Below are 26,297 nucleotides of genomic sequence, written 5' to 3'. Positions count from 1 at the left end.
GTTTGGGAGTGACAGCTTTAATAACCCTCTTAAGCCGATGGGTTGGGAAATAAGGTCAGCAGCATTAAACCCTCAAAGAGCTGGAAGACTGTAGGATTGTAAGCAGTGGTCACCACCATTAGGCTTACATCCTAAGGGACTTTGCCAAAAACAGATCACTAGGAACGTTCTTTGGAGCTTCCAGAAGATGATACACGAATGTCCAGTTGGTTGTCTCCCTTCCTTGTCCACCTTAATTCCTCTGGGCCCTGCTCTAGACCTGGCCTGAGTCGCCTCCCCTCTAGACAATTGCACCCACCCTCGTGTTCTCCCTTCTCCTCTCTCACCGTGCTAACCTTCCTAAAACACCTCTCTCCATCTGCTGAGTGTCTCCCTAGTGGCCTTCCTCAGTCTGCCCTCTGTCAGCTGCTCTGGTCCTCTCTCTTTCTCCCTTCATGGTTGCCGGTGTGAACTGCCCTCATTCCTTGATGGCATGATGCGTATCAGTGCAGCAGTGAGGGTGTAGCTTCAGCACGCAGGCAGAGTGAGCCCCATCCTGCCCTACCAGCCTAGTGACCTCAGGCATGTTAGGTAACTGGGCTCCATTTTCTCATCTCTTAACTGGGGACAATAAGACTTTGTAAGACTTTGTAAGAATTTCATGAAATCCTGTAGGTAAAAGTGCCTCCTAGTGAGTGCTGCAAGTTGCTGATACGATTGTTAATGTCATCATTCCTGCTTCTCTGCCTTTGGTTCTATTATGAGTTTCACTCACCTAAGTCCTTCACTTCCCCAAGGCTCAGCAGTATCCGGCCTCCCCATTCACAAGGGCGCTAGCCCTTAGTATGCCCAGTCCCATGTCCTCAGTTTTCTTTGTGGCACTGGTGCCCAGCACAGTACTGTCCCAGCCAAGGTGGCCTGCTTCTGTGCCTCAGATGCCTCAGGCCTGCTCCCTCCTCTCCTCTGAGAGTGCCCCTCCCCCAGGGGGTCTGTGGCTGCCCTTCATTTGGGTCTCTGCTCACCTCATCCCAGTGACCTTTCCAACTGTGCCATTTGCAGTAGCATCTCTCTTCCCCTTAGATATATTTCACCTGTTGGCTTTTTTTTATATATAACAGTTATCACCACCTGGCAATTATACTTCCTTCCTTACTCTCTTCCACTAGACTCTACACGACACGAGCAGCTGAACTTGGATTTGTTCATAACCTTATCTCCAGAAGCTACTTGGCATATAGTAGGAGTTCAAATGTGTGTGTCTCTCTCTAAAATGAGTGGTAATAACTTCTTAGGTTTATATAGGGAGACTTATAGTTTGCTCTCACATACATTCTCTTGCTTGCTTCATAAAAACCATGATAGAAATAGTATTAGCTGTACTTTGCAGATGAGAAACAAGCCCAAAGAGGTTTAAAGGTTTGTCCAAGGTCAGACATCTAAATAGTCCCTGAGCTCTTCTGACCCCCGGTTCCAATGTGGTTGCCGCGCACCAGGCTCTGTGTTAAGTGTGCTGGTGGTGACGAAGGGCAGCGGCCAGCTTGATCTTGGAGGTTTCCACGGGTGTTACAAGTCACAGGGACAGACTGAGAAGGCGCAGAGGGTGTGGCCGCTGCTGAGGTGGCTGCTGCTAAGCGAGTTCACCTTCGCAGTCTCATGATCCTCCCAGCAAACCTGCAGAGCCACCGGAGCAGGGCTTATGGTTCTTACCTGCATTAGTATTTCTTTGATATTGATAAGGCTTTCCCCTACGTTGGTATTTCTGGCTTTAGGTCCACTTTTGTACACACCTTTACTTTTTAACTGCTTTTCCTGCAAATACAGTCTTGTGCAATGTTATCTTTATGGGAAGGCTGATAACGGTATAACTGCTGAGTGCTGCCACTCTGGAGCTAACCAGAAATACAAACCGAGTTTTTTAGGTGAGGGGGATAAAAACAAGACAAAAACCCTTATGTGCCTCATCGTTATTCTGTCTTTTGTCTACTCAGTTTTCCTTCCCGCTGACCCCCTCACCCCCACCCCCACTGCCTCTGGCCCAACCCAGTGATTTTGGTCCCTGGAGCTACCTTATTTGTATTTTGACGTGAACTCACTTAACAGTGTTTTAGAATGTACAATCTAGCATTAGAAGAATAGAAACTAATTTGGGAAGGGACTGAACACATATAATGGGAGATGCATGGTTTCACGTGAGACCAGGAAGGAAGATCACTGCTAATGGATACTGAATAAGGGATGGAAGGGTATCTGGTGTATGTAAAATACTTGACTGGGTATTGCAGGAGACACACAGGCATAGTGTAATGATAGACCAGAAGTTTGCAAACTTCTGCAAAGGACCAGATAGTAAATATTTTGGCTTGTCAGCCAGATCGTCTGTCACAACTACTCACCTCTGCCACTGGAGCTCAAAAGCAGCCATAGACTAGAGGATAAGTAACCAATGGGCATGGCTGTATTTGGCCCAAAGGTCTTACTTTGGCAGCCCCTCCTATGGACAGTAAGTTCTGCAGATTTTGTAGGATAGCCATGGAAGGTTTTACTGAGGACTTGCGACTTGAGCAAAGCCCTGAAGAATGGCTACGATTTGACAGGTAGAGAACGAGCAATTGAATAAAATGATAAACCAGGCGATACAGGGAATGTTTACGAGACACTGAGCAAAGCAGCCTAGCTAGTGGTTAGACACCTGGTTCCTCATTGACTAGATTCCTATTATAGGATATTTGTGAACATAAAGGACCGAGGCAGCCCTGTCCTTAAGCTTGTATCCAGTACACTGGGCAAATATAGTCATCATACCCACCTCAGTTGGTGGATACTTATGGGTGGGGACTGTGAGTAATTCATCTGCTTCCTACCCTGGCAGAAAGGTAATTACCTGCCTTTCTCTAGAATTAAATTGCCTAGGTTTGCTTCCCAGCTTCATCACTGTGAGTCTCACTCTCCACATCTGTAAAACAGGGATATTATTATATTATTATGAGGATAATCCATGTAAAGTGATGAGTACAGTAGTACTCGTAATAGTAAAAGCTCAGGAAATCGTAGCTGTTCTGTTTATAACCTCTAAAGTAGATTAGAAATATTAGTATTGTTTTGTCGGAATTATTTTAGATTCCTAAAGTGAGTATATGTTCAGGATAGCTTGACTGTGCTACTTTGTGTAAATAGGTTAAACTGATGAGTTTTTGAAAAGCTGTAGATGGTAGAAATATTTGCTTCCCTTAGCCTTGTCTCTGGAGAACAAGAGCATATCCATGAGAGATGATAGCCGTAGTTCATACTGCCTTATGTGGCTAAAAATCCCAAGGTCAAAATTCTAGGTTAAAGTGATTGTAGGTTAGCAGTGCCCCAGGTGCAAAAGCATATCCTTTCTGGAAGAACAATAGACTTTAAACTCAGGCCTCATAGGCTTCCCCCAGATGAATTCCAAGGAACATGAGTTAACAGCAACAGTAACAAAACCCCTCATAACAGTACCAGGAGTGAGACTCAGTAGGAGTAAGAGACAACAAATAAAAGAATCAGTTTGCAGCAAAGACTTTAGGTTTAGCAGATACAAACTGTAAACATTTTTATAATACATAATGTAATTTTTAGGAGAATTAAAGCAAGTATAGGTAGAAACGAGTATTGGAACAAGAGACTATCACAGTTGACCAGATTTTTGTTTGTTTGTTTGTTTAAGAACCAATATGTGCAGTAATAGGGTCTGGGTATTTGGTGGCTCCCATCTTGCTTCTGACAGACACACATACACACAAACACGGTATTAAATGTGTTCCTCTTTTTTAACTTATACCATTCAACCAACATTTCTGTGCCAAGCACAATGGTAGGCACTGGCAGAGAAGACTACAAACGCAATGAAGAGATGGTGCTTGTCTTTTTTTTTTTTTTTTTTTTTACATGTATTTATTTTTTGAGAGACACAGAAAGACAGAGCACAAGTTGGCGAGGGGCAGAGAGAGAAGTGGACACAGAATCTGAAGCAGGCTCCAGGCTCTGAGCTGTCAGCACAGAGCCTGATGCGGGGCTCGAACTCACAAACCGTGAGATCATGACCTGAGCCGAAGTCAGACGCCCAACCCGACTGAGCCACCCAGATGGGTGGCTGAGCCGCCCCGAGATGGTGTTTGTCTTTAAGGAGCCTATAGTAGAGTCTGGCCTTTGTTTTCCGAAGGTGATCAGTCTTTGGAAGGCTGAAGACAAAAGACAATGGAGACTATAGACTTACTGGCCTAACAAGATTTTTTGGCCGCCATTTTACTGCCCACGCATAGCTAGGTCTGTCCTCCAACATACCGGTCAACGCAATTCACCTAGACCAAAAATGACTCAGTACATCCTGAGTACAGAAGTGCCCACTATTTTGGAGTTATTCTTGCACTGGCATACTCCTTTGATACCAGAGATTTCTGTAGATTCTGGTCTTTGTAAGCTCCCTTCTACCTGGAACTGCTAACTCGCTGCCCAAAGCATTCATCTACAGAAAGATAAGGTAATACTTCAACAGGAAAACTGGACATTTGCCCACAGGCCTTTAATCACTTTGAGAAGTAACTAAAATACAGCAAATGTTTATTAATTCTGGAAATTCTAACTTACTGTAGTAAAGAAATTGATATATGCATGTATAAGACTCAAGTGAAATCACTGATGTCAGGAAGAATGAAGTACTGAAGGGCCATGGGGAAAGAGTGACATTTGTCTGAGTGGGTGCTTGAGGAAGGCTTCAAAGAAGACGTGGCATCTGAACTGGAGTTCGGAAGATGAATGGGATATTGATAGTTGGCTAAGGGGGTGGAGGTCATAGAGAGTATTCTAGATGGAGAGAAAAGCATGAAAAAAGATGCAGAGACTTAAAAGTATTAGGACTGTTTCTGCCAAGGTGAGAAATGTAGCTGGAAATCTAGCTAAGTGGGACTCATTTCCCCATTGTGGACTTTCCTCTATGTACCCCCTCTACTCTCATTTTGCCCTGTTACTGTGCTTTTCTTTTTGTTCACTTGGGATGACCCCTGGCGAGATACTTGGTGGGGAAGAACTTGCCTGTGCATATTAGTGGGATTATCAGAAATAGAATATTTATGTGACTATGAACCAGATTTTCATATGCATTACTAAATAATATCTTGGATCGGGTGGTTGGGGAATGTTTTTCAGGTTGAAAATATCCTCTTGCATGACCGAGGCCACTACGTCCTGTGTGACTTTGGAAGCGCCACCAACAAATTTCAGAATCCACAAACTGAGGGAGTCAATGCAGTAGAAGATGAGATTAAGAAGTAAGCCTTTCCTCTTCTCTTGGAGTTTCGTCCATTTGCAGATCAGCAACATTACTTTCAGCTTCTGGATGAGAAGGTCAGGGTGGAAAGACCAGGGTGCTAGTCATGGCCCCCCTTGTCTCAGAGCATCGTGTTGGGCAGTGGGATTGTTTGATTTTAAGAGGAGGCTGTCGAGTGGTTTGCAAGCGTTGGTCAATAGCGTAAAATGAAGGAGTCATACAGCGCTTTATCAATGGACCAGTGGTCGCTGTACATAGATATTTTGACTTAAGTCACACAGCCGTTAAAAAGCTGAATGGTACACAAACCATAGAGGTACTGTGATGTTTTTAAGCGGAATCACAACAACTGTGACATTATCAGTCAGTTGGATGTGCTTTTCACTGAACCCTGCATTGCTGTGTATTCCTTCTTGCTCCTAAGGAGGTCACCAATCTAATGGAATTAATGGTAAGTAGGAATGTGAAGTCTCTACAGATACTGAATCACTGACTGCCATGAGAAAAAGCTTCTTTAAATTTCTGGCTTCAGTTAAGAACCTGACCCCATTTACCCTATTGTCAAGAGTGTTAGATTTTTCACAGGCCATAATACTACTAATAATCCAGAAGTCTAGTATGCACACCTGTATCCTGACCCAGTCTCCTTTCCTGCATCACTCTTGGCAGCCAAGCCTGGGGTGGGAAGACTTCCGGTCCAAGGCTCTGGTGGACACCTAGAGCACGGTGCCCTGTGGGTTTTAGAGACTCAAGCAGCATAAGTCACATGCTTGGCCACACCAAGACGCTCTTTGAAGCGGAGCTTGTACTCCTCTTTCCTTGAGCCAGAGATAAGGGGAAAACTCTTGCTTCATTCCTCTTCCGGCAGCAGAGATTCGTCCACGTCCCACCTCAGCTATTCTTTCTGCTGTTGTGCAGTGTCTCAGCCAGTATTACACATCAGCATTGAGCCACACTTAAGGAAATTACTATTTTTAAAAACAAATCAGCAAGACATGATATCGAACAGTAAGGATTTGCAGAAGAAGATTTTTTCATTTGAGGACCCAAGAAAAGTTGCTTTTAGAGTTTATTTAAGTGCCTTAGCGTCTGGGTTGCCACATGCTCTCAGATAGAAGGGCTGCTTCTAAAGGGCCATGGGTGTGTACCCAGGACAGCTTTTCATTTTATCTACACTACTATTGCCTACTCTCTTCTGCAGATTGCTCCCAGGGAACTAGACTTTATTAATAGAAACATAAGTGTATTTAAAAAGTATTTCTGCTACCCCTGGTTTTTAACGATAGCATTGACATATTTAACAAAAACCAAATCTCTTGATTGTAGATACACAACGCTGTCCTATCGAGCACCAGAAATGGTCAACCTGTACAGTGGCAAAATCATCACTACGAAGGCAGACATTTGGGTAGGTGTCAACTAACCTATCCGCATCTCAGATACCAGCAGTCTTGACTGTAAATTCCCAAGTCTAATCCAGGCAGTGCCATAGCAAGCGTGGCCACTGTACCATATCACTGTCTCCCTATCTCTCAGAGTTATTCTCGGGGTGACCTGCCACTGCTCCGTGAAGCATGTCAAAGGAAATTATTTTAGAGCTCTGTGAAAATTATTCAGGTGACCTGCCCATTATTTAGGTGGTTTTCATATATGTGTTACTAGTTCCTAAGAGCAAAATAACTGAAATATTTGTTCTTTTTCGGAACACCATTTGGTAATGCTGGTAGAAATATCGTAACTCAGCAGCTAAATAGTGGTGCTGAGTTCTAAATTCAGGTTTCTTCTAATAGGTTAATAGTACGTAGCTTTTATATCTGCTAGTAAGTGTGGATGATGCCAGTATGTCTCAGTAGACCCATTTGCAGTTATGGTAAATAAACCACTCGTAGCAATCTGCTTTATTTTTTTTAGGCTCTTGGATGTTTGTTGTATAAATTATGCTACTTCACTTTGCCATTTGGAGAGAGTCAGGTGGCAATTTGTGACGGAAACTTCACAATTCCTGATAACTCTCGATATTCCCAAGACATGCACTGCCTAATTAGTAAGTATCTCAAGTTTCTGGTTTCATATTTTTATCTCCAATCTCTAGGAATGAACTGGGGGGACAAAGGGATTAGATCCCAGGAGTGATGGGTTGGATGCAAAGATAGATAAGTCGATAATAGTGGGTCACTCAAAGATAATACCACAGTGTCTAGTTAGAGTGGTAGGTCTTTTTGCTAGAAATCTAAACTCTCTTAGGCTTGAGCAGAAATCCTAACAGTGCTTTGAGCAGTACAGTACCGCTCTGTTCTCTTGCAGTCAGTATGAAAGAGTCCAGCTGACTCCTATCAAGTGATAAGAAATTCATCTCTGCAAAACTGGAAGCAACTCAAATTGAAATGATTGCTGTGCGTTGGCTGGAGTGAATACATAATTAAGACTGTATAACTCTGTGGGACTAGGTTTTTTTTCTCTCTTTAGGTTAATCCCTGGATTTTGATAACAAGCATTTAAGCTCAACGCTTTGTTTGAAATGTTTTTTAAGATTCCCCACTCTTTTGCATCATCACAGCAAGCATATGTACTAATTCATTAACCAGATGGCAGAACAAGCAATCTTTGCACAAGCCCTTGTGCGCAAATGTGAAAGAGATATTTTGTCATCTTTTTGCATTGGTCAAGGGATTCAGCATCTGAATTTTAACCATTATGGGTTATAAATCTTGAGTGACCCAGTTTGGGTCCTGGGTGGGGCTGTACTGAAGAAAACAGAAGCAAATGTGGGGTGGAGCACCTGACATTTGTTAAGGGCCTACTTGTACCTTATTTAATTCTTCAAGTCTTATGCAGTAAATATAATTATCCCCGTTATACAAATGAGGAAACTGAGGCTGAGACAGTATAGGTAACTTACCCAAGTTAACATAGTTACAGCTTTTCTCAAAACAAACAAACAAACAAACAAACAAACCCCAAAATAAAAACATAGTTACAGCTTTGAGATGACTACATATTCCACAGTGCCAATTTTATCAATCAACTTCTTCTGTTTATTAACCAAAAAAAGGAGGGAGAGGGTATTTAAACAAATGGACTATGGCATTCAATGGTTGTTGAACTGTTTTCAGAGGTAAAGCATTAGAGTAGTCCCTCCTTATCTGTGGTTTGGCCTTCCACGGTTTTAGTTACCCGCAGTTGACTTCAGTAGGAAGTGGATGATCCTTCTTTTGACATCTAGTCAGAAAGGTCAGTAGTAACCTAACATTACGTCACTGTGCCTGTGTCATTCACCTCATTTCATCTCACCACGTAGGCGTGTTGTGCTCTCACATTGTCACAAGAAGGGTGAGTACAGTATAATGAGATGTTTTGAGAGAGAGAGAGAGAGAGGCCACTTTCACATAACTTTTATTGCAGCATATTGTTATAATGGCTCTACTTTATTATTGTTGTTAATCTCTGACTGTACCTAACTTATAAATTGAGCTTTGTCATAGGTGTGTGTGTAGAAGAGAAAACATAGTATATATGGGATTCAGTACTATCCGCAGTTTCAGGTGTCCACTGGGGGTCTTGGAACGTGTCCCCCATGGATAAGGAGGGACTACTGTTCTAGAATTGCAGCTTCGTAAATGAAGGTTGGAAGGAGATAGATAAGAAAATGGCCAAATTTGATGCTAGAATGATAGGATAATTTTGTAATACATTTTTTTTTTTCACATTTGGACAGCACGTTCATACTGGGAAAAGCAAGTCTTTGACACTGACATCTTTCCAAGCTCTGACCTATTTCAGTTTACAAACTACTTGAAGATTCCATGGTCTCTCTTAACGTCACAGTTCTAAAATTTATTGTGACTGCCCATTTACTCCCAATACACAGTTCCCCTCTGTTTTCAGTTTCTATCAGTGGTGTCACCATTCAAGCCTGGATAACTGAAGTTTAAGGTTTAGATCTGGCTCATAAGACAGAGTAAAGAGTCAGCCATTTTCTAAGCAGCATTCTTTCTTTGGAGTTTCTCCTGGTCCCATCCCATTCTCTGTTCCCATCACTGTCACCACGGTATATAGAGACTTGGCCAACTCATGCCTGTACTGGTGGACTGGCCAGCTGTCTCCCTCCTCCCTCAGTCGTCCGAGCACCGCTTCACCATGAGATCAGTCTTACAGAATGCCACCCTGTCAGGTCCCTATTAGTAAACGTCATGATTTGCCAGTGGTTCTACAGTAGGGCCCAGCTTCTCAGCGTGGCATTTCAGACCCTTCATACTCTGGTTCCCCACCCCCACCCACCCGGCCTAATTTCCCTGTGTTCCCTGACAAGGAAATCTGTTCTGTCCTTCTGGCACCTGCATTTCCTCACAACAGGGCACTCTTTTGCCTTTCTTCAAGTCTGTTTTTGCCCAGACAGACTGTTCTCTCATCAAGAATCTTTTTCTCCTCTTTCCCCTGACTGACTAAACTCTTTCGTGCCTTCAAGGCCCAGCCCAAACCCTGCTTCTTCTGTAAGTCCTCCGCAAGACTGCAGCCTCATCAGTCTTGCCTGCACTTGGTGTTCAAACCATTCATTTGATTCCTTAAACAGTAAATTGCCTCGCATTGTTGTTGGTGTGTATGCATGTGTCTGTCTTTGTGTCTTCAGAAAGATTTTTTCCTGGGGATTTTTCCAGCTTCAGGGCAGAAGCTTAAAGGACCTGGAAATAAACAAGTGTTCTATAGATCATGTAAAAGTAGAGATGTGTTTATTATTTTGTAATTTCTTTTAGAATGGAAACCAGTTAATATCTCCAACAAAGGAATAATAAGTCAGTTCTTAATTTTTTTTCTCTTTTTTTTAAATATGAAATTTATTGTCAGATTTGTTTCTATACAACACCCAGGCTCATCCCAATAGGTGCCCTCCTCGATGCCCATCACCCACCCTCCCCTCCCTCCCACCCCCCATCAACCCTCAGTTTGTTCTCAGTTTTTAAGAGTCTCTTATGCTTTGGCTCTCTCCCTCTCTATTTTTTTTTTCCTTCCTCTCCCCCATGGTCTTCTGTTAAGTTTCTTTTTTTTTTTTTTTTTAAGATATAATAATTTTATTTTATTTTATTTTATTTTTTGTTTTGTTTTGTTTTTGTTTTTTTTGTTTTTTTAATTTTTTTTTCAATATATGAAATTTATTGTCAAATTGGTTTCCCTACAACACCCAGTGCTCATCCCAAAAGGTGCCCTCCTCAATACCCATCACCCACCCTCCCCTCCCTCCCACCCCCCATCAACCCTCAGTTTGTTCTCAGTTTTTAACAGTCTCTTATGCTTTGGCTCTCTCCCACTCTAACCTCTTTTTTTTTTTTTTTCCTTCCCCTCCCCCATGGGTTTCTGTTAAGTTTCTCAGGATCCACATAAGAGTGAAAACATATGGTATCTGTCTTTCTCTGTATGGCTTATTTCACTTAGCATAACACTCTCCAGTTCCATCCATGTTGCTACAAAAGGCCATATTTCATTCTTTCTCATTGCCACGTAGTATTCCATTGTGTATATATCAGGGAAATACAAATCAAAACCACACTGAGATACCACCTCATGCCAGTCAGAGTGGCTAAAATGAACAAATCAGGAGACTATAGATGCTGGAGAGGATGTGGAGAAACGGGAACCCTCTTGCACTGTTGGTGGGAATGCAAACTCCACTCTGGAAAACAGTGTGGAGGTTCCTCAAAAAATTAAAAATAGATTTACCCTGTGACCCAGCAATAGCACTGCTGGGAATTTACCCAAGGGATACAGGAGTGCTGATGCATAGGGGCACTTGTACCCCAATGTCTATAGTCAGTTCTTAAAGTTTGAGTTTTGAAGGGCACCTGACTGGCTCATTCAGTGGAACATGAGATTCTTGATCTCAGGGTTGTGAGTTCTAGCCCCACGTAAGGAGTAGAGATTACTAAAAGAAGAAGAAGAAAAGGAGGAGGAGGAAGAGGAAGAAGGAAAGAAACTGAAAAAAAACCCACTGAGTTTTGATTATAATTATCAAGGATAATCATTTGTTTAGCAAGATATCATGAACTAAGGAAGGCAGAAGCAAGACTCCATAACTTCCTAGGTACCAGAAAATGAAGGTGGTAACTTTCATATTGAGAGTTTGCTTGAGTCCCTATTGCACAAGTCACAGAAGGTGAACTTCAGGTATCTTTGTTACAGTTCAGAAATTTTGTTACTTTCTTGTGGATGTTAAATGTTCGGGAAGTTATAGCTTTCATTTCTGAGAGGGGAGGAAAAGAGCTAATTATACTGTCTGACTTTTATGAGAAATAAAAATGAAAATAACATTTGGTAACAGAAATTATACTTCCTAGCTAATATAATAAGTATTAGAATATTATTAAGTAAATTCACATATGTTTGCCTTAGGGTATATGTTGGAACCAGACCCTGACAAAAGGCCAGATATTTACCAGGTGTCCTACTTCTCATTCAAACTACTCAAGAAAGAATGCCCAATTCCTAATGTACAGGTATGTGAAAGATGCTTTTTAGGGGAAGTAAACATTATCAAATTGTTGTTTAAAATTCCTGAGGTGTTAACCAGCTGCTTAACAATTATAGATGTCCTTTGTTTTATCTGATAGGAGGTGTTCAAGCAAAGCTAAGTATGAAGCAATTACTATAAAGAGAACCCAATTTTCCCATAGAATTTAACTATGGCAATTTAAACTAAGGCAATTACACACACACACACACACACACAAAAAAAAAAAAAAAAAAAAAAAAGAGAAAGCTCCCTCAGGACTGAGTTGAACACTTTGGGTGAAGATTGACCAACTTATTGTCTTGCCAACTTCCTGAGTTCACTAAGATCCAAGTGCCTACTGTATTTACCTAGCAGTGGTGAGGCAGGCTGGTTTCCTGAGGCAGGCCTCTGGACTTGCCCACATACCTACTGGAACGCAAGCCTCTTGTCCCTTGTCCCTTTTCTCCTTTATTGCAACAGAACTTTCTTGATTCTGCTTCTGCTGTCTGCCACCTATAACACACTCCTTTTCCACCACCCTCCCCACACACATCAGGCCATAAGAATGTTTTCTACACTTTAGTAATCCTAAGCTCTACACTCAGCAGCTTTCAGAGTACAGTGCTTGCAAACACCCTTTTTATGGTCTTAGCATATTTTTCATGTCATATTGTGATCCAGCTCCCTTGAACATCTTACTAATGGCTGCCGTAATAAATAAGTTCTAATCTGAAATTATCTTCTCAATTTTCCCAGTAATGAACTTTTGATGTCACTGTGGGGGCTTGAGGGTGCTGATAAAGAACACTCCTCTTTCACTCCCACATTTGGAATCAGATGTGGGAATCATTCAGATGGAACTCAGAATATTGGCTTTATTACTAATAAGATTGAGTCAGAGAACGTAGCTTGACCAGTCAGGCTCCCTAACATTAGATCCACATGACTGAGCTGGGAGTGCCTGATTCTGGAGAGAAGGCTCTACCCTAAAGGAGGGAGCGCACAGGTGAGCCAGGCAAGCTCACTTTTTTCTCTCACTTTTTTCTCTCACTTTTTTCTGATATAAATATATCAGAAAACTGATATATTTAACTTATATCAGTTAAGTAAGTTATGCTCCTCTCTTGGGAGAGGAATGTTTGGAGAGTGGAAGAGAAGCAAGGAGAGATATTCTAGCAGAAATTCTCCCCACCTGGAAACATGAAGGAAATGGGCGATCCCTCCTAAAAGCCTAAATATGTACTATTGCTAGTATTCCATTTGTTGGGTTTCCAGATTAAAATGAGGAATCCTGTACAGGAACCCAACATGGCCTTGTTTTTCTTTTGCTGTCCTCCTTCCCCATTCATAAAGTTAAATAACCTGAAACATAATTGAAAGCATTCAGATTGGTAACCAGTTTTTAAAAAGTCAGCTGTGTGAGACACCTGGGTGGCTCAGTTGGTTAAGTGTCCGACTTCAGCTCAGGTCATGAACTTGCGGTTCATGAGTTCAAGCCCCACATCAGGCTCTGTGCTCACAGCTCAGAGCCTAGAGCCTGCTTCAGATTCTGTCTCCCTCTCTCTCTGCCCCTCCCCTGCTCACACTGTCTCTCTCTTTCTCAAATAAATAAACATTAAAAAAAAAGAAAAAGCTTCACAAGTCTCAGGCCATTTGGTTCTCAGCAGTGCTAAGCAGTTGTCATGTGGTCAGGGACAATAGGACTCCCTTGAGAGCCGGTATTAGGTAGCCGGCACAGAATCCAGCTGGGAGGAGTTCTACTGGCCTTGTGGGTTGAGGGGTGCCTCACGCACCGTGAGAGGCACTGGCTCAGCAACCAGATGGGTCGTAGCCATGGTTTTCTCCCAGCATTCAAGCAGAAGACGGAGTGAACCTCGGCTGGGTGCACTGATGGTTAGCGCTGACTTCTCTAAGGTCTAGCTGATAGCTTAAATGCTAACACAGGTTACAGACATCTCTTTCCCATTCCTTTCGTAACATCACCTCTAAGCTGTGCACAAGGAAGCGAAGGGTCCAGAAGGTTGGGAGGAGGCAGGGGTGGAGTGTGCTGCACACAGGCTGCTCTGTACTCCTCTCCGATATGCTGCCTCCCTGAGTGGGGCTGAGTCTGGTGCGATCTACCTTTGGTTGACTTCCCTTCCCTCTAATAGACATCAGGGTCTGGAAGCCCCTCTGGAACACCCTGACATGTATTTCCATCGGCCCAGTCATACTGGTTATTCTTTTATAAAGAAATCTGCAATGTCCTTTTCTGGTTTCCTTTCGATTTTCTAGAACTCTCCCATTCCTGCAAAGCTTCCTGAACCAGTGAAAGCCAGTGAGGCAGCTGCAAAAAAGACCCAGCCAAAGGCCAGGTAAGAAGTGCCTGCCTGAGCAGGCACATGTCCTGCACCCGCTGCCACAGTGCTAAGGGAAGGTGCTTTGCGACTGTTACACTGCCGCGGCCCGAGGCCACACAGAGCAGGAGAGCAAGTTCTGTCTCTTCTAGGCAGAAACTGTTCTGTGGGAGTGCAGGGAGGAACATAGTGAAACACAGTGATATACATTTGAAAGAGAATCAAGAACTCCGCAGCTGTTTCTTTTGCTTGGGAAGAGGCACAGGGGCATTCAGAGAGGAGGCAACAGCAGACTTTAAATACTGCTAGTACCAGAGGGTCCTAGACGTGTGTTCTGACCCTCATGTAGCCTGGTTCACCACCCTAGTCCTTCACCTCCCCTTCTTTCTTACTTCCTGTGGCCCTGGCCATATCAGGAGAGTGCAGGTCAAGGCACTGACTCCATGAACAACAGCAGAAGAGCTTGTGGAGCTTAGTTAATCACATACCATGGGGTGTGGGGTCTTTGAAGAAACAAAGGCCAAGAGAGGATTGAAGAAGCTAGGATTTTATTTGGCTGTGAGAGAAATTAGGGAGGAAGCCACAAAAGGCTGGGAGAATCATCAGAAGGCAATGGAAGTCTAGACCAGAGAGAGGAAGGAAGATTGGGTGGAAGTGACCTAGAAACTGCCACACAATTTAAAGAAGGTTCACCAAAGGTGTCCGGGAATCCTCAAGCCAAGGTCAGCTACCAGAGGAGTCCCGGTGTTCCAGAAACAGGCCAACTTTAATATCCCTGTGACTGGGGTGCGAAGGCTGACAGCAGCCTGTGGGAAGCATGGCCTCAGAGCGAACATGGCAGTGGATTTCAGGGGCACAGCAGCTGGGGCACATGGTCTTTGCACCCCTTACATGTTGAAGGTCTGCAGGGCATATCCTCATGGCTGCCATGCTTCCAAATGGCAAATGCTGAGGGTAGTCGAGGAGACGTTTTATGCCTTTTTTTTTCTACCGTGTTCCTATGCCAAGGAAACATTACCAGCAAACTATCAACAGGGTGCCTTACATGGGAATATGTGAATTTTCATAGAAGAGTAAAATAATTTCTACATTTTAAAACATTCTTAAATATTTATAGAATAAATATAAATGCTGATGTGGCTCTAAAATACTTCTTTTTAACAAACTTAGCAAACTGTATCCATGTTGTTATTTTGTAGTCTTTCTTACCTAACTCTGCCATGCTCACCTCTGGAAATTTCTTTGGGGGCTGATTTGATTAGCTGAGCATTTGGGTTTATGGGCATATTTCACCAGGCCCAAATATGGTGGGTACTGAGGCTAAGCAAGGATCCATTCCCGCAAAGCCCACACATTTATAACAGTGACAGTAACCTACCATTTGAGTGGTGCTCTGAGTGTAAAATGGAGGAAATAATACCTGCCTCATATGGCAGATGTGAACAGCAAATGCATCAGTCCCGTGAAACTGTTCTATAAGCTGTAGAGTGCCCAAGCTGTTGGTTTGTATGGATTCAGTAATGCTGCGAGAATACACAGACCTTACAGCCAAGAGATTTGGGTTATCTATAATTTGCAATGATTTCGTTTGTGTTCTCATATTTACTCCCCAGTCCCGAGCGGTGAGTTTTTCTTTCTAATTCTAACTCTAGTTTTGAAGTAACCACTCTTCACTGAGGCATCATGTATACCGGACCATACCAAGTTCTTTATATAAATAAGATGACTTTATTTTCCTTGAAATGAATCTGAGTTATTGCTGTTGTTCTCATTTTACAGATGAGGAAACAGACTCCGAATTATAAGTTGCCCAAGGCAGTTAATCAATGTGGTTAGTAAGAAACCCAGAACTTCAGCATCCATACTCTGCTCTGTACGTTAAATGATTTGTTCACAAGCACATAGATAGGACAACGTAGAGCCAGAGCTTCTGGCCTCAGGGTCTGTATTTTTTCACAGCACATTGAAGTCATATAGACTAGCATTTTGAGTACTCTACCGTTCATAAGAACAGGTTTACAGTCATTGATGCATTTGGTGTTCACATCTGCCTCATGATGTATTATTTTCTCATTTTTACACATAAGGGACCCAAGGCAAGAAGAAGTAAAATGACATACCTATTATTGCACAGTTAACAGGGAGCTAAACTCAAATATAGTTTTGTTTGACTCCAAATCCCTTGATCTCTAGGATGTTACCCTTAAGAGAAATCCATCCAGTGTGGAGGTTCTTAGTATTTGGTTTCTATAGAAGTCTCTTTGACTCTCTCACCCTTAGCTGTATTTTTCTTACACCTTTTTCCTCTTCTCCAAATCTGTCCCGTTTTCCCTCCTACCCTTCCCCAGGTTACAGCCCCCCTAAATAAAATAGCTTTTATATTATCAGTTTTCTACCCCGCACAAGAACATCCTTCTAGCAGGATTTCAGAGGAAAAGCCTCAGGGTCCACAATGGAGATATGTCATAGGCAAGGACATGGGGCCGGCTGCTTTGCTTCCTGCTTTGCATTTCATGGAGGCTGTGCCAGACATATTTTGGAAATATTCATGAAGCTTTTTTGGCCTTAACTTTAGTTATACTCTAAAGTGCTTTTTCAAAAGACAACTACTGTGATGTACCTGGGTGGCTTAGTTGATTGAACGTCTGAGTCTTGATTTTGGCTCAGGTCATGATCCCAGGGTTGTGGGATCAAGCTCTGCTTTGGGATGCTGAGCATGGAACCTGCTTAAGATTCTCTCTCTCTCTCTCTCTCTCTCTCTCTCTCTCTCTCTCTCTTCCCCTCTCCCCTGCTCATGCTCTCTCTCTAAAATATTCTTGGAGGGGCACCTGGGTGGCTCAGTCAGTTAAGCATCTGACTTCAGCTCAGGTGATGATCTCACAGTTCGTGGGTTTGAGCCCCATGTCAGGCTCTGTGCTGACAGCTCAGAGCCTAGAGCCTGCTTCAGATTCTGTGTCTCCCTCTCTCTCTGCCCCTCCCCTGCTCACTCTGTCTCTCTCTCTCTCTCTCTAAAATAAATAAACTTTTAAAAATTTTTAAAAAATAAAATAAAAATGTTTTTAATTTAAAATACGTTAAAAAAAACAACCGTCAACTACTCTGATCTGAGTTAGGTAGTAGCCAGCTGGCTGGACTGCTCTAAATGAATGGAAGTTACCATCTGAACTTTAGCACCATCATAAGGAGCAAGTAGACCATACAGCAGTCCTCCCTATATTAATTTGGATTAGATTTGGCTGTGAGTTAAAGAAAGTCCAAAATGATAGTGGGTCATATAAGATAGATATTTATCTTTTCTTTCAAGTAAGCAAAGTCTGGAGGTAAGTAGTCCATGCCATCTCTCTATGATTGTGGCCGTGACCTCACAGACCAAGATGGTAGCATCCCTGCTCCAAGCAACAGGATGAAGGAATAGCCAAAGAGACAAATGGCATACACTACTTATTTCTTAAGGTTTCTAGAAATTACCATATAACAATCTGGTTTCCCATGTAGGGCCAAAACTTAGATGCATTGGCCACACCTGATTATAAGAGAGGCTAGGCAATGTGATTTTTACTCTGTGGCCCGGTGCCCAGCTAAAAAAAATTTTAATTGAAATATATTTGACGTATAACATTGTATAAATTTAATGTGTACAAGAGCTAAGCATTTTATTACCCTGGAAAGAAGAAGAACACATGTATTGGAGGAAATAGATATGTGTCATAGTCCCCAAATCCTTTATCTTAAATTATTTACTTATTCCTTTTAGTTGCCTTATTGGATTCACTCATTTGCATGCTTTTTATTGTAGGGAGACTATTTTGACATGGTATTAGGAGGGTCCCAAGGTCAGATTAGGTAGAGAAACATTGTATTCTGTATCGTGCTGTCTTCGGAGTTCTGCATACACATTCACAGGTGAAAAGTTCTTCTGGAAAGAAGTCTGCTTGGTATATTTTGAACAGTGTGTTAAAACTTATTTCCCACCAAACCTTTCTTCCTAACATCTTGTAACACATAATACCCGGTGGAACACCCTTTGGCAGATGTCGATTAAGCAGATCTGGAAGATTTGGATAGGTGTGGATGGGAAAGCCAATCAATCTATCAAGTACTCTGTCTACCCCTCCCCACCTTCCCACACTTTAACATGAATCTGTTTTCTCCCCTTTCCTTTCCTAGACTGACAGATCCCATTCCCACAACAGAGACTTCAATTGCACCACGTCAGAGGCCTAAGGCTGGGCAGACTCAGCCAAACCCAGGAATCCTTCCCATCCAGCCAGCTTTGACACCTCGAAAGAGGGCCACAGTTCAGCCCCTGCCCCAGGTTGCAGGTCAGTAACTAGGTTGGTTTGAAATTTGGTATACCTCTTTGTTATCCTGGACATTACACAAGTCTTGGGAAGCCTACTTTTGCTTCAGGAATGGAATTCAGAGGCACAAAAGAAATAATGGTTTGCCTTCAGGAACAAGAGGTGAACTCCCATTGAAATTATATGGCAAGTGGTTGTCCAAAGGAGAATCCTCTCACTGAATTTTGTGGGGGACCTTCATGACCACTGAAGCCTGATAACTCATTTTTTCTAGGCATCTAGGCTGGGGTTGCATAACTTACATGTAAAACATCAAAGAATGCTTTTGTCCTAAAGCATGCCAGTAAGTGCAAAGATCACGTTTGTGTGCAGGGGCATCTTACTGAACCTTGTTTTGAAAAATATGAAGCACATAGTTTAGCAAGAAGAAGTGCGAAGACAGGAGCACATGGATCTTGGGGCTGTTGGTCCACTTATCACCCCCCTCTTTATTGCTTTGGCAAGAGAGAAAGCAAGCTGTTTTCGTCTGGAAGAATTTTGGGCCTTTATATGGAGTTTATTCTCATTACAGGATCCAGCAATCAGCCTGGCCTTTTAGCCAGTGTTCCCCAACCCAAAACCCAGCCCCAACCCAGCCAGCCTCTACCGCAGTCTCAGCCCAAGCAGCCACAGGCTCCACCCACCCCACAGCAGACGCCTCCCACTCCAGCCCAGGCTCTGCCCACTCCAGCCCAGGCCACCCCCCAGCACCAGCAGCAACTCTTCCTCAAGCAGCAACAGCAGCCACAGCCACAGCAGCAGCAGCCACCGCCATCTTCCCAGCAGCCTGCAGGCACGTTTTACCAGCAGCAGCAGCAGCAGCAGCAGCAGCAGGCTCAGCAGGCTCAACAGGTAAGCTGTTCATAGTCTTCTTTTGCTTGGCATATCGGAGACAGTGCTGCGAAAAGGCCCAGTAGGTACAGGCATCTTCCTTGAGAAGCCCTGGGAAGACAGAGAGCCACTAGACATGACATCATTGCTTCTCCCAGAGGTAAATACTAGAAAACACTGAGTAGTGGAGCCGTCACTGGGACACTCACACCCCTTTCTCTTCACCTGGATGGAGGAACCTCAGCAAGGGAGATATTTCTTGAGAGAGAGAGAGAGAGAGAGAGAGAGAGAGAGAGAGTGAGAGAGTGCACAAGCAAAAGAGCATGAGCAGGGAAGGGGCAGAGAGAGAGGGAGACAGAGGATCCAAAGCAGGCTCTGCACTGTCAGCACAGAGCCTGATGTGGGGCTCGAACTCACAAACCTCGAGACCATGACCTGAGCCGAAGTCCGACACTTAACTGACTGAGCCACCCAGGTGCTCCTCAAGGGAAATATTTTTTTAAGGACTCTTCTCTCTTCTTTTTCTAATACAACTGCATCGTTACCATACTAAAATATTTCTTATTATTATAAAATATCCAGTAACATTTAACTCTTCCTGATGTCTCATGATTTAAGTTGGCTTGTTAGACTCAGGATCCAAACAAGGTCCACCACATGTTATATTTAGTTGTGATATATCTTTTTTCTATCATTATCTTTTCATATATCTTTTCTACATTTTTTTACTATGAACATATTCATTTTATAATGACTGACGTATCTTTTAAGTCTCCTTTTATTCACATATGCCATCTCCCTCTCTCTTTTTTTCCCCCCTCTGCCATTCAGTTTTTTGAAGAAACTGGGTCATTTGTCCTGTAGTATTTTCCATCTCTGGATTTGGCTGATGCATCTGTGTGGTCACTTAATATGTTCCTCCATCCTCTGTGTAAACTGGTAATTTTTTGAGGCTTGCTCCATATTTGATTCAGTTGACTCATTCTTTGTTCTTCTGGTTGTATCACATCAGGAGGCGTATAAAGTCTGGTTGTCTTCTCTTTTATTAATATTAAGATCAGTCAGGGAGTTTGGTGTCTGTCTGATCCATTCATTTAATGCCCCTGATCAGTTTAGCAGCCACTGCTGATCATTTCCTAAGTCCATTAACTCCTTAGGGATGGCAACATGGTGGTATGCTAACCTTCCCCCTCTTCCCTGAGGGGCTGGAATTTTTCTGTGAAGAATTTTTCTCTACTACTTGATGACCCTGAAGTACTGTTTATACAGAAAAGGTAGAAAAAATGCTTGATTCTTTTCCCCCGTGTTTACCAGTTTTCAGAATGGGTTTGTTCCTAGTGTCATCTGATGGTGAACAAAGAGGTTTCTGTTCTGTTTTAGCATCGTCATGAACTCGGGGATTTTAACATATTTGATACATTTCCATGCATTGCCATTTTAAACATTTTATTTTGATGCTTGAATTGCCCCAGCTTTGGCCAGTGGAAGTCTTTTCAGATTGACTCTTGGGTCCTTTGGTGGTGACCCAGCCGTCTTTAATGGTTTCCTTGCTATTTAGTGTAACAAGCCCTTCCAGGGTCACTCTGCCCTTGACCTCGACCTGGATTTCTCTGAAGGAGCTCCATTTCCTTTTAATGGAAATCGTATTTAGAGACCACAATCTTGTTACTAAAGATATTCATTTGCTAATAGGTTGGTTATTGTTTTTAAGCCTTTTCAGTGGATACTTGGGAAATGTATTTTGTTCGTTTTGTTCTGTTAATAGAATATACACCATGAATCCATGGTATTAAGATTTCTTTGCCTTTTTCATTCTTAGAATGTTTAGCTCATTATTTTCTGCAGAGTTTGGCTATAAATTTGATACACAGGTTTATTTGTTTCATTTTGCTTTTGATTTATAGTTATTGCTGAATTTTGGTTTAATTTTGTTTCATTAAAATATAAAACAGTAACAGAATTTCAAAGTTAAATCTACAGAATTCTGTCCACTCCATCCCGTAATAGAGAGAGAGCCCTCATTCCTGTTTACAACTTAAGAATATTCCCTTTTAAAGACACATAGCATGGTTTATTCAACCAGTCCCCTGTTGATAAACATTTGGTTGTTTCCAGCATTTTGCAGTTATAAACAGGCAGCTATTTATTGACATCAGCTTCTTTGCTAACCCTTTACCTTTGCCCCAGGAGGCAAACAGTGTCCTCTCAGTTAACTCTACAACTAAGTAACAGTGTTTGGGAAGTTCAAAGACAAGATCTTGACTTTTGTTAACCAGTAGGCCCTTGTTTGACCTCTGTGCATGTATGCTTACTCTGTGTGTGTGTGTGTGTGTGTGTGTGTGTGTGTAGCACACAGTGCTTAGCAGTGCAGAGTAGAGGGATGGATAAGAAGTATCTGTATCCTGAGGCAGGGAGAATATAACTTGAAACAATTAGTTATCAGTGTGAGATCAAATATCAGTAAGTGCGGTAGAGTGTACTGAACATTTTGAATGTTTAAAGGTGGAAGAGTTAGTAAGATAGAGCTGTCGGGACATAATTTTCAGAAGGGTTTGGAAGGACTCTATTAGCTGGGCTAGGATTTAGGTCATTCTTTTCGGTGTCATCACTGCTTCATCCTGTTCACGAAGCATTTTGATCATGGCTGCTCCCAAATCCCTTTATAAGCGGGATTACCTCTGTGATTGGGAGATGATTTATTAGCTTCTGTTATACTCCAGCATGGGGAGTCACAAGCTGCCCAGTCAAATGGAAGCCCTCAGGCTCGCCGTAGAAACCCACCCGGAAGCCAGTGTGCAGTGCAGGAGGCAGCACCGTGCAGTGGATGCAGCCTGGCAGTGGAAGGTGCCGCCGGGTCCATTGTAATGCCCCAAGGTTCCCCTCGTGAGTTGTCAGGCCAAGCTAAAAGACTTCTGCCCACCCTTGCCTTTGGCCTCGGACTGGGCTTAGTTGTGACTGAGACATTTGTGTCTTGCGGAACATTGTTCAGAGACAGGCTTTCTTCACCTCCCGCTTTCTTGCCGCTCCCCCTGCTTAGTTTCAGGCAGTACACCCAGCAGCCCAGCAACCAGCAATTGCCCAGTTCCCTGTGGTGTCCCAAGGAGGCTCTCAACAGCAGCTGATACAGAACTTCTACCAGCAACAACAGCAGCAGCAGCAGCAGCAGCAGCAGCAGCAGCTGGCCACGACTCTGCATCAGCAGCAGCTGCTGACTCAGCAGGCCGCCTTGCAGCAGAAGAGTGCTGTGGCAGCAGCACAGCAGCCCCAGACACAGCCGGCCGCAGCCCCACAGCCACCACCGGCCCAGGAGCCAGCGGTAAGAGCCAGCCAGGGCTCAGAGCAGAAGAGCACACAGTGAGGGCGGGTGAGAAGGTGGAAACCCGGCGGGGGGCTGGGGCGGGGCCCCTGTTTAGGCTGGGCCTCTTCCCCATTCTTATAGTTCAAATATTTGATTTTTTTTTTTCTTGATATTTTCCAAGGTCATGATGAAGTATTCTGTAGAAGATAGAGGTTCTAAAAAAGATGATCCTAGGCCACTGATGAAGTGAACATTTTTATTTGTAATTCTAAAATTAGACTGGCAGAAAGAGTTGCATGTTGTCTCTATCAGTGCCACTGATGAGCAGTCAAGGACCTGGGTAGGATTAGAGCTAACCCCTTTCCCTTCGAGGGCCAGTTTGGCCATCGTGACCTTTTCAATCTCTGGAGGTTGGTGTGGGCTCCCAGCTTTACCCTGAGTCCTGAGGGTGCTTTATTTAGTCTTTGTCTTGGATGACATTACCAGCCACCTCATTGAAGTCTACTGTGCAGCCGCTTTCGGGGGCCTCCTTGCTGGGACTGTTGACCGCGGCCTAACCCTCTGGGTCTCTAGGCATCTGAGTACTGTTTGAGCCGCCTTGTCATGCTAGAAACTGGGCATGTCCACTTCTAGCAACTGCCTGACTACAGCATCAGAACCCCTGCCTCCTCTCCTGATTGATCTGTACAGCTTCGGCATTCTCAGGCACATGGTGTTTGGCCTCTACTAAGTGCTCTTAATTCTGTACCCACATATTTCTGAGTGACAGTGAAGAAAATATCATGGTGATAGAAAAAAGGCACTTTATGTATCCAGCCAATAGAGTATCACGGCTACTCTCTTATTCCCAGGGAAGTCCAACTACTAGACAAATGAAAGAAAAGTAAGAAGTCATCTTTCTGAGGATTGGTTTCTAATAGAGTCTTGTCGCCCATCTCAAACCAAAAAAAAACCTTTATTCCTTCAAAAGGAAGCAGTACCGTAAATAGATTGTCTTCTTTGAGCCTCAGCTAAGTGTGTGTTCAGTGTCTTTACACCTTCGTTTCTAAAACAGCACAGTCTTCCTGCAGGCATGTGGTAGACAGCCACTCTCTGTGTTTTTAACAAGACCTAAAGTTCCTTTTGTTAATGGAAAAAAGGGTTTTTAAAAAATTATTATATGATGTAGGTAGTTGAGATATTAATTGTCTAGTCTAATCCCCTTGTTTAATGGAATTGGAAACTAGGCCCAGGCCAGCAAGGGATTACTGAAGACACACAGACTGACAACAGCAGAGCAAGGGAAGGAACCAAAGAATCCTGATCTGCGTTCAAGGATAATAACAAAGATGCTCATCCAGGGGGATGAAATGATCAACAGCCATTGACTACACTTCTTATAAGGTTCCCCCTTACTGTCCCTCTTTTGGGAATGAAATTATGAACCTTCTCCATGTTCCTTGGCTGAAAACATACTTTGAGCACTTGGCTTGAGAGTATTCTGTTGAGGGGACGAAGAAGGAACGGGAGCAGAGCATGCTTGTAGCCGGGAGCCAGAGAGCTTCCCAAATTTGCCTTTCTCCAGTGACCCTTGGCAGGACTTCCCTGGAGAAGCAAGTGAGTGCATGTAAAAGATACCCTGCAGCCACCTTAAAGCAATAATCTGCAAAGGGAAAATGGCAGCCTACCGGAGATACTTTATTGCAGTCTTATTAGTAATAGCCAAAAGAATGGAAGTCACCTAATTGTTCAAGAACCCAACTGTGCAGCCATTAAAAATCATGGTTATAAAGTCTGTACAACAGTATGAGCGCACTCCTGAGGTAATGTTGAGATTGTGGGGAAAGTATGTACTTGACAAGAGACTTAAATATAAGATACCAAGAAAATAAGAAGAGTTGTATTAGAATATAGTACTAATTGTGGAATGGAAGTCGGAGTGTTTTTCCCCCTTTTGTATATATTCTTGCGTTCCTAGATCTGACTGTACTCCTTGTATAGTTACATATTTTGTTCTTTAAAAAAATCTTTAGCAAGACCGACATCTGAGTCTGAGTCTGCTTTACTTCCCCTTCCACCGTGGTTTGTGTGTTCCTCCTCCCGCTTCCTAATCTTTGGCGGAGACATGATAGTGAAGAAAAAAGTCCTGAGCCTAGTAAGGAGACAAGGATTCTGTCCCCAGGTGACCCTGTGACCTTGAACAAGCAAGCACATAGCCTTAGGGTGCCTTGGTCTCGGTTCCTTTGAAGTGTGGGAGTTGGAATCTGTGCTCTCCAAGGTCCCTTTGACTCTCACATTCTTAGATTTGAAATGGCAGTAAAACTTTCTGCCTGGGAGTGCTTGGGTGGCTCAGTCAGTTGCTCCTGAGCAGCTGGGATTGAGCCCCATGTTGGGCTCTGTGCTGAGCGTGGAGCCTGCTTAGGATTCTCTCTCTCTCTCTCTCTCTCTCTCTCTCTCTCTCTCTCTCTCCCTCCCTCCCTCCCCCCCCCCCCCGCCCCTGCTCACTTGTTCACTCTCTAAAATTAAAAAACAAAATAAAACAAACAAACAAAAAAAAACCTGTCTGCCTGACATGGTTGTTGGGAGGAGTAGCTGAATGGGTTGGAGTCATTTTGTATTCATAGATTGCTGTGATAGGTAAGGTGTCCTGACGATAGAAGCTCTGTTCTTTAGTGTGCTGCATACAGGGATAGGTAAGAGGAAGGGACAGTGTTCTCCAGGGAGTCTGGACTCTTCAAAATAAAGAGACTCAACAGTTAAGTATACCTTTCTCAAAGTAATGAATTATCTTAACCTCCAAAAAATAAGCTAATCCAGTTCTGTTTGTAAAGCCATTCTGGTCTCCGTGGGTACTGGCTTAAGGTTGGCTGTTGCAGGCACATCCTGAACCCCTGAAGGAAGTTTTGGAGCCAGAGCTCTGGTCTTTACAGGGCATTCTGCTTCTCCCTCAGAGGTGCCTCAGCTGCTTTACCCTCTGACCTTCGTTTGACTGATGTTTGAGCTTTATATTGTCATCCATTCAATTGGTGGGTGATTATGTACTCAAACGTGCACATCACCTACCTCAGTAAAATTCAGACTCTGAATCAACATAAGGACAGAAAGTCCCAGGCTGCTCAGCATCCTGACCCAAGTAGCTGGACCCTCTGGTTCCCTTTCTCTCTCAGGACCTACCTTCGAAGACACAGAATGTGAAAACTGAGCTATAGCATGGACGGGGCATCTTAATCTGAGATGAGGGACCAGAGGGAAGTGATAGTGAAATACCTGGGGCCTTCAAGATTCTAAATAATTCTGTCTCTGGACTGACAAAATTAAAGGGTTAGGTGGCCTTGTTAATACTATTTTTTGTTCCTCTTATTGATAATAGCACTTTGTAGATTGTGACTTAGGCTTCAAGTGTAACCAAGTGGCCACAAAGATGTTCCTGTTGGCTTTTCTGTGGTGATGGTTTGTTCTGCCTCCTGAAAATGGCCCAAATCTCAAGACTCCTTGTGTTATTAGATCAGTTATCGTCAAGCGCTTTTCAAATTTTTTATTTCTTACTAATATTATCTACCTGGTTCTTCAGTGCCTTTTCCAAACTGAAGGGTGGAACAGGTTAACCCCACTACCCCGATGCTGTACACATTTTCTCAGGGGAGGCACAGAAATAGAATCATGTAGACCCACCTTATCAATGAAATAAAGAGGCTTAAGAACAAAATGAACAAAAAAAGCACTACCATTTATGAATCACAGTAGAATCCTAACTTATTCCTAA

At 43.2% G+C, this 26,297-nt stretch overlaps 1 protein-coding gene across 12 annotated transcripts in view; it reads left to right on the top strand.

Annotated features, from left to right (window-relative positions):
- The window catches only part of AAK1 (AP2 associated kinase 1), a 177,344-nt gene that overhangs the window by 106,638 nt on the left and 44,409 nt on the right, over positions 1 to 26,297 (top strand). For all 12 annotated transcript variants that reach the window (XM_047851551.1, XM_047851549.1, XM_047851550.1 and 9 more), the window contains 8 exons: positions 5,149 to 5,270; positions 6,596 to 6,677; positions 7,181 to 7,313; positions 11,651 to 11,754; positions 14,025 to 14,104; positions 18,254 to 18,408; positions 18,959 to 19,278; positions 22,295 to 22,573. In XM_047851551.1, the coding sequence (XP_047707507.1) occupies positions 5,149 to 5,270; positions 6,596 to 6,677; positions 7,181 to 7,313; positions 11,651 to 11,754; positions 14,025 to 14,104; positions 18,254 to 18,408; positions 18,959 to 19,278; positions 22,295 to 22,573 (1,275 nt within the window). The remainder of the gene's footprint in view (positions 1 to 5,148; positions 5,271 to 6,595; positions 6,678 to 7,180; positions 7,314 to 11,650; positions 11,755 to 14,024; positions 14,105 to 18,253; positions 18,409 to 18,958; positions 19,279 to 22,294; positions 22,574 to 26,297) is intronic.

The sequence above is a fragment of the Prionailurus viverrinus genome, chromosome A3 (assembly GCF_022837055.1).
Source record: "Prionailurus viverrinus isolate Anna chromosome A3, UM_Priviv_1.0, whole genome shotgun sequence".
Classification (NCBI taxonomy): domain Eukaryota; kingdom Metazoa; phylum Chordata; class Mammalia; order Carnivora; family Felidae; genus Prionailurus; species Prionailurus viverrinus.
The sequence above is the reverse complement of the archived record's forward strand: the minus strand, read 5'-3'. Positions and strand labels throughout refer to the sequence as shown.